The sequence below is a fragment of the Thalassophryne amazonica genome, chromosome 7 (genome assembly GCF_902500255.1).
Source record: "Thalassophryne amazonica chromosome 7, fThaAma1.1, whole genome shotgun sequence".
In the NCBI taxonomy this organism is placed as follows: domain Eukaryota; kingdom Metazoa; phylum Chordata; class Actinopteri; order Batrachoidiformes; family Batrachoididae; genus Thalassophryne; species Thalassophryne amazonica.
The window spans coordinates 35488306-35501759 of record NC_047109.1 but is presented as its reverse complement, the minus strand read 5'-3'; the positions used below and the strand labels follow the sequence as shown (position 1 = coordinate 35501759).

Genomic DNA, 13454 nt, shown 5'->3' with positions numbered 1-13454 from the left:
CTTCAATGCTCTTACTGAGGGAAGGAGGTTGTTTGCCAAAATCTCGCAATACATGACCCCATCCATCCTCCCTTCAATATGGTGCAGTCATCCTGTGCACTTTGCACTTTGAGCATCTGATGCAGATGGAAAAGCGCTATATAAATGCAGTCTATTTACCATTTGAAAAAAGCACACCCAAAATTGATATTTCCACCACCATGCTTCACGGTTGGGACGGTGTTCTTACGGTTGTTCTTATCCTCCAAACACAGATCTCTATTTTGGTCTCATCTGACCACATGACTTTCTCCCATGCCTTCTCTGGATCATCCAGATGGTTACTGGTGAACTTCAAACAGGCCTGGACATGTGCTGGCTTGAGCAGGGGGACCTTGCTGCCCTGCAGGATTTTAAACCATGATGGTGTAGTGTGTTGCTAATGTAATTTTTGTGATTGTGGTCCCAGCTCTCTTCAGGTCATTGAGCAGGTGCAATTAATACAGGTAAAGAGTGCAGAATAGGAGGGCTTCTTAAAGAAAATTAACAGGTCTGTGAGAGACAGAATTCTTGCTGGTTAGTAGGGGATCAAATACTTATTTCATGCAATAAAATGCAAATGAATTATTTCAAAATCATACAATGTGACTTTCTGATTTTTTTAGATTCTGTCTCTCACAGTTGACGTCTACCTACAATAAAAATTACAGGCCTTTCCATTCTCTGTAGGTGGGAAAATTTGCAAAATTGACAGTGGATCAAATACTTATTTGCCCCACTGTATATCTGAGTTTTACTGGCAGACTAAACAAGCCTTTGTCTCTGAGACATTCTGGTGTTCAGATAGAATGTGTTTCACAACTGCTGCAGCTCAGTGCTGGGAGTGAGAAAATTCTCTGAGCCAAAGCAGAGTCATGTGGCAAATTCTAACTTGTAATTTCATCATTGCTTCATATCTCTAGAGTCTTGTAGCTGAAAATTTAGTATTTGTGTAAGTGCTGCACCTGACCATTAAGACTGCTTTAAAGTTGATGAAAAGGGATGCAGGTTAGAAAAGTGATGAGCACCCCGAATGACAATAATGCTTTTGTTACTTTTGCTGTCTACCACACCATGCTTAAGAGCAAAACAATAAATAAGTATGCATTTTGAGTCAAACTGTTCACCTTCAGGAGTGTTTGACACTGAATATGGATTTCCAAACATATAATTTTCATAAATTGACCTCATTTTGACCTTGGAACATCGAAGTAAAGTTGATCAGACACCCGTAACGTCCAACTGTAAGTATGGAAAGTTAAAATTTCAGACAAGTAGGAAGGTGCAAGGCCATTAACAGCTTTAAAAACAAACATTAAAATCTTAAAATCTATTCTAAAATTAATTGGAAACCAGTGGAGTAAGTAAAGTACAGGCGTAATATGCTCACATTTGGAAGTGTTCGTTAAAAGAAGACCAGCAGCATTTTGGACAAGGTGGAGGTGTGCAAGAGAAGACTGTTTAAGACCAGCATAAACTGCATTACATTCATCAAGTCTGGAGCTAATGACAGAATGAATGGCCATATCAAGATCACGTCTACTGAGAAAGGGCTTTACTTCAGTCAGAAGACATAGCTGGAAAAAAACTTCCTTTAACAACAGAGTTCATCTGCTGATCAAACCTCAAACAACTGTCAAATATCACTCCCAAACTCTTGACAGCTGGTTTTAAATAATTAGCCAGAACACCAAAGTTTGAAAGTAAAACATTTGGCATGCCAGAATCTCCAAACAACGGTCTCTGTTTAACCATCATTCAGGTAAAGGAAATGTTGAGACAGCCACTGCATCATGAATATAATTAAACAATGAAGTCAATGCATTGCTTCCATTAGCCCTCATAGGCAGATACATTTGCAGATCATCTGCATAACAATGAATGGACAGGTTGTGCTCAGTTATAATTTACTCCAACAGCAACATGTACAAGGAAAATAGAACAGGGCCAAGAATAGACCCCTGTGGCACTCCACAACAAAGAATCAATTGACGAGAAGAGGTCATCAATCATAATGGAAAAGCTCCTCTCAGCCAGATACAATTTAAACCACTTGAATACAGTGCCATGAAGGCCAACAAGATGTTCTAACCGTGGAACAAGTACTGTGTGATCCACAGCAGCATTCTTTATATCCACAGACAGAGTGATGTCATTATGTATTTTTAAAAGTATTGACTCAGTGCTGTCGTGATCTACATCCAGAATGGATTTTTTCAAGAATGTGATTGTTTGACTGAAACTGTATAAATAAAAACCATCATTTCTAAAACCTTAGAGAGAAGGTGGGTATCTAAAGGTTATCTACAATCCATGAAAGGTGAGATTTGCATTTGAAGACGCGAATTTGTCCATGTTTCTGCTTCACCTTCACTCTCTTTAAAACAATGTGTCCACAGCAGTAGGTCCCCCTGGGAATGTGCCCCAACACAAATTTAGTCCAGTTGTTGTACTTTACAGAACTTTCTCTGATGGGAGCTGAGACAGAGCACTGCATCCAGGGTGAAGTCTTTTTGTGGTTTGGGTTGCATACGAATAATCCACATGGAAACTTGTAGCATAGTGGTGTGAAGCAGCACTTCAGTCAGAATATTTCCATCTTTAATTGGGTGAATGGTGATAGAATTACAGAACTTTCTGTATGTGGTCCATCTCCTGAAGGGGGGGCCACAAAAGTACTTAAAGAAACCACCAACCATAAATTCAACAGACTACTACCACCCCAATGTGCCGTCAACTACGCTGCATTTCTTCCACTATGAGGTCCTTTGAGGCTGCCACTGCAACAGTCCAACAGTGGTTAAGCGTTGGGCTTGAGACCAGAGGATCCTTGGTTGAAACCCCAGCCTGACCGGAAAAATCACTGAAAGTCTTTTGGCAAGGTCCTTGATCCCCAAGTTGCTCCCGGTGTGTAGTGAGCCCCTTGCATGGCAGCACCCTGACATCAGTGTGTGAGTCTGTTTGTGTGAATGGTTCAATGTGAGGCATAATTGTAAAGCACTTTGATCATCTGATACAGATGGGAAAACGCTATATAAATGCAGTCCATTTACCATTTCTTGCTTGTTCTTGGGGTGTTTTCAATAACTCAACAGCTCAAGAGAGTGACTTGTCATTATGAGGACATTCTGGACCTGATTTGCTGGCAGTTGGCATGTGAAAAAAGTGCACCATTGCACTCCCAAGTCAAGGCAGAGAAAACTGGACACAGTTGGCTGAGTGTGTTCCAATGGCAGAATGCATCACAATCACCAGTTTGCTAAAACACCATGGAAAAAAAACATGAACAACAAACTTATTTTATGTAGCTAATCAATTACATTTAGCATATAACTGTTGCAAAACAGGTCCGCGTTAATGCAACACTTTTGGTTTTGCTCCCATTTTGTATGAGATGAACTCAAAGATCTAAAACTGTTTCCACATACACAATATCACCATTTCCCTCAAATATTGTTCACAAACCAGTCTAAATCTGTGATAGTGAGCACTTCTCCTTTGCTGAGATAATCCATCCCACCTCACAGGTGTGCCATATCAAGATGCTGATTAGACACCATGATTAGTGCACAGGTGTGCCTTAGACTGTCCACAATAAAAGGCCACTCTGAAAGGTGCAGTTTTGTTTTATTGGGGGGGGATACCAGTCAGTATCTGGTGTGACCACCATTTGCCTCATGCAGTGCAACACATCTCCTTCGCATCATCCGTGAAGAGAACACCTCTCCAACGTGCCAAACACTAGCGAATGTGAGCATTTGCCCACTCAAGTCGGTTACGACGACGAACTGGAGTCGGGTCGAGACCCCGATGAGGACGACGAGCATGCAGATGAGCTTCCCTGAGACGGTTTCTGACAGTTTGTGCAGAAATTCTTTGGTTATGCAAACCGATTGTTTCAGCAGCTGTCCGAGTGGCTGGTCTCAGACGATCTTGGAAAAGTCTTCAAAAGTGGACCTTTAGTCTAAGGGTGTTGTGGGGAGCTATTGCATCCTCTTTCTTTCTGGATAAGCCCCTGGTTTGCAAAGAGCAGGAAGAATGAAGACTGTGTGTATTTATGTGCAAAGCATGACCTGATTGACGGGGAAGAAGGTTTTATCGGTGCTTTTATGGAGTACCTTCCTCAGAAAGAGTTTGTAACCAAATGTTCAATTAGGCTTAAATGTTTGTCATAACATCAAAGATTTCCACCAAAATCGTGCGTCAACTTAGATTCAATGCCATCGTGATTATTCTTCCTTGTTCTAGTACAGGAAACTGACTAACATCCCTGACACACCTTAGCCTGCATATGCCGACCATATTAAAAATGCTGGCATCATAATGCGGTCTCATAAGTTATGGGCAAGTTTTGTATAAGTTAAGAGCATGTTGAAGCACGCTGATATATGTAGTAATATGTACCTTGAAAAATTTGGGGGATGCACAATATTTTCGATGTATGCCAGCGTATGACTGATACGTCCCGCATATACGGGATCTAAGTTGTAGATAAGTTATGCAATTGACACACGCTTCTTGTAAGTTACTCATAAGTCAAAATAGTTCTGCTGATGCTGTCTACTGATTGGCTCAAAGCTGCAGTTTTCATGCGAACAGGTCAGACTGCTTCAAATACTAAAACCATTCACACATGGAGTAAATATAAAGTCTTAATCTTACCTTTTAAGTTGTTTCAGTCGGATTCATCATCACAACCTGATGAGAATGTATCCATATAGAACGTCCTGATTTTGGAAAACAACGTCTGAAAATACTTTACTTCCTTGTTGTGACTGAAGAAATGTAGCATTTTAAAAGAAGTCTTTCTGTTTTGTCTGCTCCAGGTGCGTTTCTCAGCCTGAACCAGAGGACGCTGGCACTTTGTGCTACAACAAGGTAATTAACTTAATTTAAAAGTTGAAAGACTCACAACATTCACATCAGCGTTTACTACAGGTATCAGTCAATTCTTCAGCGGTCTGCACACAATGAAAATAAATCCCATGATCCAAAAAGACAAAAATAAAATAAAATAATGCTAAATTACTCTGTTTTACCTCAGTGTGGAGAAGAGATGCCGTGCAACAGCGTACATGTGCTCGAGGACATGCTTGTCACTATTTATGTGCTCCAACTGCCAAACAAAAGGGTTCTGATGGGGGTGGGAACACAAACCAAGCCAGATTTAACTGGTCCGACACGTACAGTGGGGTAAAGAAGTATTTAGTCAGTCCCTGATTGTGCAAGTTCTCCTACTTAGAAAGATGAGAGAGGTCTGTAATTTTCAACATAGGTGCACTTCAACTAGCAGAGACAAAATGAGAAAAAAAATCCAGGAAATCACATTGTAGGATTTTTTACGAATTTATTTCTAAATTATGGTGGAAAATGAGTATTTGGTCAATAACAAAAGTTCAACTCAATACTTTGTAACATAATCTTTGTTGGCAATGCCAGCGGTCAAACATTTCCTATAAGTCTTCACCAGGTTTGCACACACTGTAGCTGGTATTTTGGACCATTCCTCCATGCAGATCTCATCTAGAGCAGTGATGTTTTGGGGCTGTCGCTGGGCAACATGGACTTTCAACTTCCTCAACATTTTGGTTTCATCTGACCACATGATATTCTCCCAATCCTCTTCTGGATCATCCATATGCTCTCTGGCAAATTTCAGACAGGCCTGGACATGTACTGGCTTAAGCAGGGAGACACACCTGGCACTGCAGGATTTGAGTTCCTCTCTGTGTAGTGTGTAGCCTTTGTTACCTTATTTTCTGCACCATAAGGCGCACCTAAAAGCCTTAAATTTTCACAAAAATCAGCCGTGCGCCCTATAATTCGGTGCGCCTTATGTGCGCACTGAATTCCAAAATCTGTAAAAACGACCGACGTTGTCTTTGACCGTCAGAATATGACCCTTTCCCGCTGACACAGGGACGTAATACGTAAAGTACGTACGCTGGCAGTGTAGAGTACGTACCCTGGCAGCGATAAACCAATCGGAGAACATTACGTAATACGTAAAGTACATACGCTGGTAGCGTAGAGTACGTATGCTGCCAGCGATAAACCAATCAGAGAAGAGTCTGTGGTACATACACTTACTTCCGCCACTCCTCCGGTAGTTACCGTATACTACAGGTATCCTGCAAAACAACATTTGTTTGTCTAAGGACCCCGGAAAATGGTGCCAGTGAAGAGACATGCTTACGAGGCACAATTCAAACTGCAGGCTATCAGTTACGCGGTTGTTCATGGGAATAGAGCAGCTGCGAGAGGAAACAAGAAAATGAACTGTGCCAAGTTAAAAAGACCAAACGGAGTTTCCGCGGAAACAAAGTTGGCCACAGCTAGAAGACCAACTCGAGCAATAGGTCACTGAACAAAGAACAGCCGGGAGAAGCGTCTCTACAGTCACCATTCGGCTGAAGGCAAAAACGATAGCGATGATGAGCGAGAACCTGGCGTGTTTGATGGCGAAATTGCCCAGCTGTTCAATTCAGACACAGAAGATGAGGACTTCGATGGATTTGTGACAGAACCATAATAAAAAACAATGTGAGTACCATATTGTTAAATACCGGAAGTTCAAAGTTGTTAAAAAGTTCAAATAAACTCACCGTTTTTTTTTTTTGTAGACTATATGTTTTAGCGTGCGCCTTTTGTAAGGGTTAAGTACCCGCTAATTGAGGGCGCGCCTTATAATCCGGTGCGCCTTATGGTGCAGAAAATACGGTACTTTGGTCTCAGCTCTCTGCAGGTCATTCATCGGGTCCCTCCGTGTCATTCTGGGATTTTTGTTCACCGTTCTCATGATCATTTTGACCCCACGGGATGACATCTTGCGTGGAGCCCAGATCGAGGGAGATTATCAATGATCTTGTATGTCTTCCATTTTCTTACAATTGCTCCCACGGTTGATTTATTCACACCAACGTGCTTGACTACTGTAAATTCACTCTTCCCAGCCTGGTGCACATCTACAATTTTCTTCCTGGTGTCCTTCAACAGCTCTTTCGTCTTGGCCATGGTTGAATTTGGAGTCTGACTATTTGAGGCTGTGGATAGGTGTCCATTATACAGCTAACGAGTTCCAACAATGCCATTAATACAGGTAACAGGTGGAGGACAGAAGAGCTTCTTAAAGAAGAAGTTACAGGTCTGTGAGAGCCAGAAATCTTCCTTGTTTGTGGTTGACCAAATACTTATTTTCCACCATAATTTACAAATAAATTCTTTAAAAATCCTACAATGTGATTTCCTGGATTTTTTTTTTAATCTCGTCTCTCATAGTTGAAGTGTACCTATGTTGAAAATTACAGACATCTGTCATCTTTCTAAGTAGGAGAACTTGCATACTCAGGGACTGTCTAAATCAGGGGTGGCCAAGTTCGGTCCTCGAGAGCCACCTTCCTGACACTCTTAGCTGTCTCCCTGCTCCGCACACCTGAATCCAATGAAAGGCTCATTAAAAGTCTGCTAACAAGTCTTTCATTGGATTCAGGTGTGTTGGAGCAGGGAGACAACTAAGAGTGTCAGGAAGGTGGCTCTTGAGGACCGAACTTGGCCACCCCTGGTCTAAATACTTTTTTACCCCACTGTATAATACTCTGCAGTACCGACCCAGGCCGCTTGGTGGAAACTGGGCTCTCAGCATACGCTGGCTAAATCAAGGCAAAGTATAACAAACTGCATCTTCAAGTGATGCAAAAATCACTGAGTGTGTGCTAAATGCTACCCTTATGTCACACACTGGGCTTGCACATTTTGTCAAGTCAAATACTATGTTGCCTCTTGAGACAAGGGAATAAGCAGAGGAAAATTATCTGCATAATGTGGGGCATAATGTGTGCAACAATATAGCATCAGAATACTTAAAATCTGATTTTATACTTAATGAGGGCACTTTCCAAATTAGACTGAGCAGCACAGCTTTTATCAACTCCAGAGTCTATACTTTTGAGTTGTGTTCTTTTAATTATTGTTGTAACAATTTATATGGATTAGTCTTCTGATGTCAATATATCAATATGAGTCAAAGTAGTGTTATAAAAAAACTGGTCAAAATTCTTTAATTTATCATAACTGTTAGCCCAGCTCAAGAATAGTATCATATATCCTCCTGACTACCTTCCTGGTACTACTACGATATTATTATTATCATTATTATTGTTATTATTATATGAAAGGATCTCTTTGTAATCGTTTTATCTGATGGTTTACATATGCTCTTATATTGTCAGTTTTATATTATGAGGCATAGGGCTGAATGATTAGTCAAATTTTATTGTTAGTATGATTAATAAATAAAAAAGACAACAAATGGTACAAAAATTTGTTGAAATAATTAAATTACAGAGAATAAAAATGACAATAGGACAGCTGTGAACAGGTGTGCAAATGTGTCAGAGTACTTGACAGTTTTGTAGCTGGTTGTTCAACACCATCTAGTCAAATCAAAAGAAAACAATACTTACACTGTGCCACATAGACCAGAGATAAACTTGTCCAAGGTCTTAGTGAGATGACCCTGTGCATCATGTTTTACCTGATACATGACGTTTTTGTCAAACGACCATGTATACAAAGTTTCAGAGACTTCGTCCCGCGGTGGCGACAATCAGTATCTTAATGTGTGCGATGTCTACGTGTATGAGGTCTCAGGACTTGCTCAGGCTGGCAGTAAAAATATGATTTAAGTCTGATTCCATGTTGCAACTCTGAACAGTCAAAAGTCGCATGAAATCAATTTCAAGCCTCCTTCGTAGGTAGTTTGAAATGTGATCCAAATCATGTTTTTGAAAAGCAGTAACAGTCAGATCGGATTCCAGGTGTGTTTTGGTATGTCTGACTTTTCAACCCCCCCCCCCCCGGTGAGTTTCAGGTGGGTGACGGTAAACAACAACAAACACACACAGACTCTGAAACGCTATTCAGGGCACACTGAAGCCAGTTAACAAAACAGCTGTTGATACATTCAGTTGATTAACTGATAGGTGAAATAACTCTTTCAGCTCCAGTGAAAATAACAGTCACATAAAAATAGTATTTTTAAGTGATTGATCATTTTGACTGTAATTGATTATCGTTATTTTCTACTCATTTAGTCGCTTTGTCTCGTGCGCGCGCGCGGACACACACACACACACACACACACACACACACACACACACACACACACACACACACACACACACACACACACACACACACACGTGATTAAACAGAGGAGTTCTTACCAGGGGAGCACAGTCAAACTGGAGAATGACATGTTGCAAGAAGACCAGCAGGTGGGTGGGCCGATCCTTTAACTGCTCTATACTGTTGAATTTGGTGTGCTGGTCATCCACCACCTGACGAAGCAAAGACACCACTGATCCAAGAGGAAAATAACAGATTTTTTTTTTTTTTTTTTTGAGGGGTGAGGATACATTTTGCAGCTATTTGTTACTTACACCTTCAAGCAAAAATGTCTATCACAGTATATTACATCTCAGAGTAAATACTGAATGTACACTCACAGTGCTTTGTATCATGTCATATCAAGTGATGGACATTATATCCAACTCAGATGATCAGTGTGGGAACTGCAGCCCTAAAATTTAATTTCATCTGACTGAAATTTTTTCTTGGCAAAACTCAATGCCAGCAATTCCCTAAAATGTGGCGTAGTGGGAGCACACACTCTTTTTTCCTGAATAAATACAATAAACACATTATACGGCATACAAATCTATTCTAAATAGCCTCTAAGGAGAGACAGACGAAGCATAAAAAGAACGCAAAACTTGAACATAAAGGTACATAAAAGTGTGGTGGGGGGCAGGGTGTAGTCTGGGGCTGCCTCCCCCCCCCCAGAACATTTTTTAAAAATGAAGTCAAATTTTGTGTATTCTGGTGAATTTTAACAGGTATGAAGCCCTCTGAAACAAATAAAAGTCACTTCAATCTATGAAGTATAAACACAGTATTGATTATGGGGGGTCTGGGGGATCTCCCCCACAAATTTTTTAAAAGCGCAAGCCAAATTTTGTATATTCTGGTGAATTTTAATGGGTATGAAGCCCTCTGAAACAAAGAAAACTCACTTCAAACTGTTAAGTAAAAACATAGTATTGAGTATTGATTATGGGGGGTCTGGGGGACCTCCCACATAAATTTTTTAAAAGAGCAAGTCAAATTTAGTATATTCTGGTGAATTTTAATGAGTATGAAGCCCTCTGAAACAAATAAAAGTCACTTCAGAGTGTAAAGTAAAAATACAATTTTGATTATGGGGGGTCTGGGGGTGCTCCCCCAGAAATGTTTTAAAAGAGCAAGTCAAATTTTGTATATTCTGGTGAATTTTAATGAGTATGAAGCCCTCTGAAACAAATAAAAGTCACTTCAGAGTGTAAAGTAAAAATACAATTTTGAATATGGGGGGTCTGGGGGTGCTCCCCCAGAAATGTTTTAAAAGAGCAAGTCAAATTTTGTATATTCTGGTGAATTTTAATGAGTATGAAGCCCTCTGAAACAAATAAAAGTCACTTCAGAGTGTAAAGTAAAAATATAATTTTGATTATGGGGGGTCTGGGGTGCTCCCCCAGAAATGTTTTAAAATAAATAACATTTTACATGCCAAATTATTAATACTGATGTAAATTTTTCATGCTTGTTTTGTAAATATTTAGTTGTTACAATACAATACAACAGGACTACGGAACTGTGCAAGAAGGAAAGGAGTACTGAGGAAAGTCACCATCACACCCAGACAACCCTGAGCAAGTGATAGGCTTCTGTGGCTGTGACTGGAGAAATTTTACATAGTGCAAGTTTTGAATTTTGCATTACCAGTTATACAGAGAAGGATTTTAAAAAACAGAAGTAGACTGGAAAGTTCAGAGATGCTTTACTTGACTATGAAACAATGAGCAGTGATGTAAAATTCAAAACTAAAAAAACAAAAAAAAACAAAACATTATGAGTTCAAACAAGTACAGTTAACACAGGTAATGAGTGCAGAATAAGTTAAAAACAGTTTTCTTAATTACTTTTACAATAAAAGGAAGACTGGAAATAGGTCAGTAGTTACTAAATACTGATGGATCCAAGTTATTCTTTTTGAGCAGAATCAGAATCAGAATTTCTTTATTGTCCCATAAAGGGAAATTAGTGTTGCAGCAGGAGCACACAAAAGACAAGGTACACAAAGTTAAGATTTTAACAGTGAAAATAAGACCCAATTAAATGTCTAAAATCAAACATAATAAAAATAATAAAACAATAAAAACAATACCCATACAATGTCAAATATTCAATCCAGAATCCATCCTAAAACAACATATTGCAAAAGTGCAATATGTGGATGTGCAAATAAGCAATAATAGTGCAAAATAAACAAGAACATCAAAATCTAATTGCCATTAAATAATGAAATTGCACTGGGGATAAATGAGGCTTTACAACTGTAGTTTTCCCCGGGCGCCTAATGGCGCCTTCTGCTCCTACTGGCAATTAGGATGGGTTAAATGCAGTAGACACATTTCATTGTGCAGGGAACATGTTCTTCTGTGCATATGACAATAAAATTTCTTTGAATCCTTTGACATTTTAAGTTGACCTAGGAAAAATGCCAGTTTGTAATGATGTGTTTATAATCAGAACCACATCTGCTGTGATGAAATGAAACACGTTTGAATAAACTAGTGGGCAATGTGTCCAGTTGGGAAGTGGCAGACCTGAGATTTTTTAACAATTTTAATAAGTGTTTCATGGTTGATCGGGTTAAATTCTGACATAATGTGTAGAGGCCCTCTTTCAATAGCTGACAGTTCCAAAAGATGAGTTGTTTGCAATTTTGATGTTATGTTCAATCTTATTTTCTCAATCTTATTATGGAAAAAGGACGCAAACTCGTTGCATTTGTGTACAGAGTAGGGTATCTTGGGGACAGGTTGGAGGTATCAGTTATCAGCTATGGGAAGTTCATTACATCAATGAATTATCTGCTAGTAATACACTGACTGTCTGTTGTTTGGATAATCAATGTTGTGTGAAAGTAGCAGTCATTATTATCGTACTTGCATGTATGAATGCAGTACACTGAGCTTTCCTGTACCCAACCTTTTTACCTGATTTGTTAAGGGAAAGGCAAAGATTATTTATACCATAATTCTCTGAGGCCCAAACCTGTTGTGTCTTGGTGGCTTGGCTGACTTGTTTCTCTTGAACAGTTTTTGAGGATGACCTGCCAGAAGCAGATCTCCATGTGTGACGGAGGCCAGCAGGAGTCGCTGTGCATGTGGTAGTCAGTAAACCTCACTCCCCAACAGCTAATAGGACGCTCTGGCCACAGAGCCAAAAGCCCAGGTTTTTGGTCTTCTGGTTAGAGTGTCCACCTCCCACGCTTGGAGATCGTTAGTTTGTGTCCCGAGGGGAGCAAGTGGGAGGAGTTAAACACAACGCAGAAGCAGAGATTACAACTGCTACACATGCTGTTTCATCCTCTGTGACGTAGTAACAGATTTCACTCAGTTCTAACAGATATGCAACATTTGAAATTCATTCTTGACCTTTTGTATGATGACTTGTTAATGGAAGAAAAAAAAAAGAGAGAACAACATAAGCCATAAGAAAGGTCAGCAGCCAAATGTACACTTAACACTTTTCCAATTACGTTATTTAGAAACATTTACACAGTCAAAAATTATGTCTTCTACAGTTCAGATTTGGATGCAAATATCCTCAGATTAAAGGTGACAATGTGAAATATGAATTCACATTCATTGTTGGTTTCAACTCTAATATGTTGAGATAGAAGGATAAACAAGAAAAGATTTCTTAGTGCCCAAAATATACGGACTTACATCATTCAGATCATTCTCAAAGTCCTCATCCTCAGCCCCAATGATGCTCATGGCTGGGTTAGAGCACTGAGCTCCACAGACTCCCCGCTGTGGAGAGAGAAGAAAACATGACCATTAGGAGTCCATTTGGCTGAACCCACACTGAGAGGACTCAAGACTGCATCCACATTAGGACGTGACAAAGTGATTCTACTCTGTTAAAAAAAAGATCACAAAGAAGAAAAACATCTACCCAACACCCCCCACCCCCCCAATCCGTCTGTCTTCCGGAGACAGGCTAAATAAATGATACACATACTTTTAGATCAAAATACATGTGCCTTCAGACACAATATACCAAGTCAGATGGAGTTGAAAAATAAAATTTTATATTAATATCAGGGCTCGATTTAGGGCCTGGAATTTTTTTTTTTTGAGTCCGTGGAACTCTATGGGGTAAAAATTTGGCATCCCGTCTCATTTGGTGGAGTCTCCTTTCAATCAATAAATTTTGACATTCAAATGTGATTTATAATTGAAAACAACTAATTTATCATTTCCACTATGAAAATTTTAATTATTATTAATGTTATTATTACTAGTCATCCCATAGTTTGTGAAGTA

General features: G+C 39.6%; 1 protein-coding gene across 5 annotated transcripts in view; it reads right to left on the bottom strand.

Moving 5' to 3' along the window:
• Positions 1-13454, bottom strand: part of arhgef1b (Rho guanine nucleotide exchange factor (GEF) 1b) — a 175646-nt gene that overhangs the window by 93418 nt on the left and 68774 nt on the right. For all 5 annotated transcript variants that reach the window (XM_034174005.1, XM_034174006.1, XM_034174007.1 and 2 more), the window contains exons 2-3: positions 12852-12938; positions 9243-9356 (exon numbers count right to left, since the gene is read on the bottom strand). In XM_034174005.1, the coding sequence (XP_034029896.1) occupies positions 9243-9356; positions 12852-12938 (201 nt within the window). The remainder of the gene's footprint in view (positions 1-9242; positions 9357-12851; positions 12939-13454) is intronic.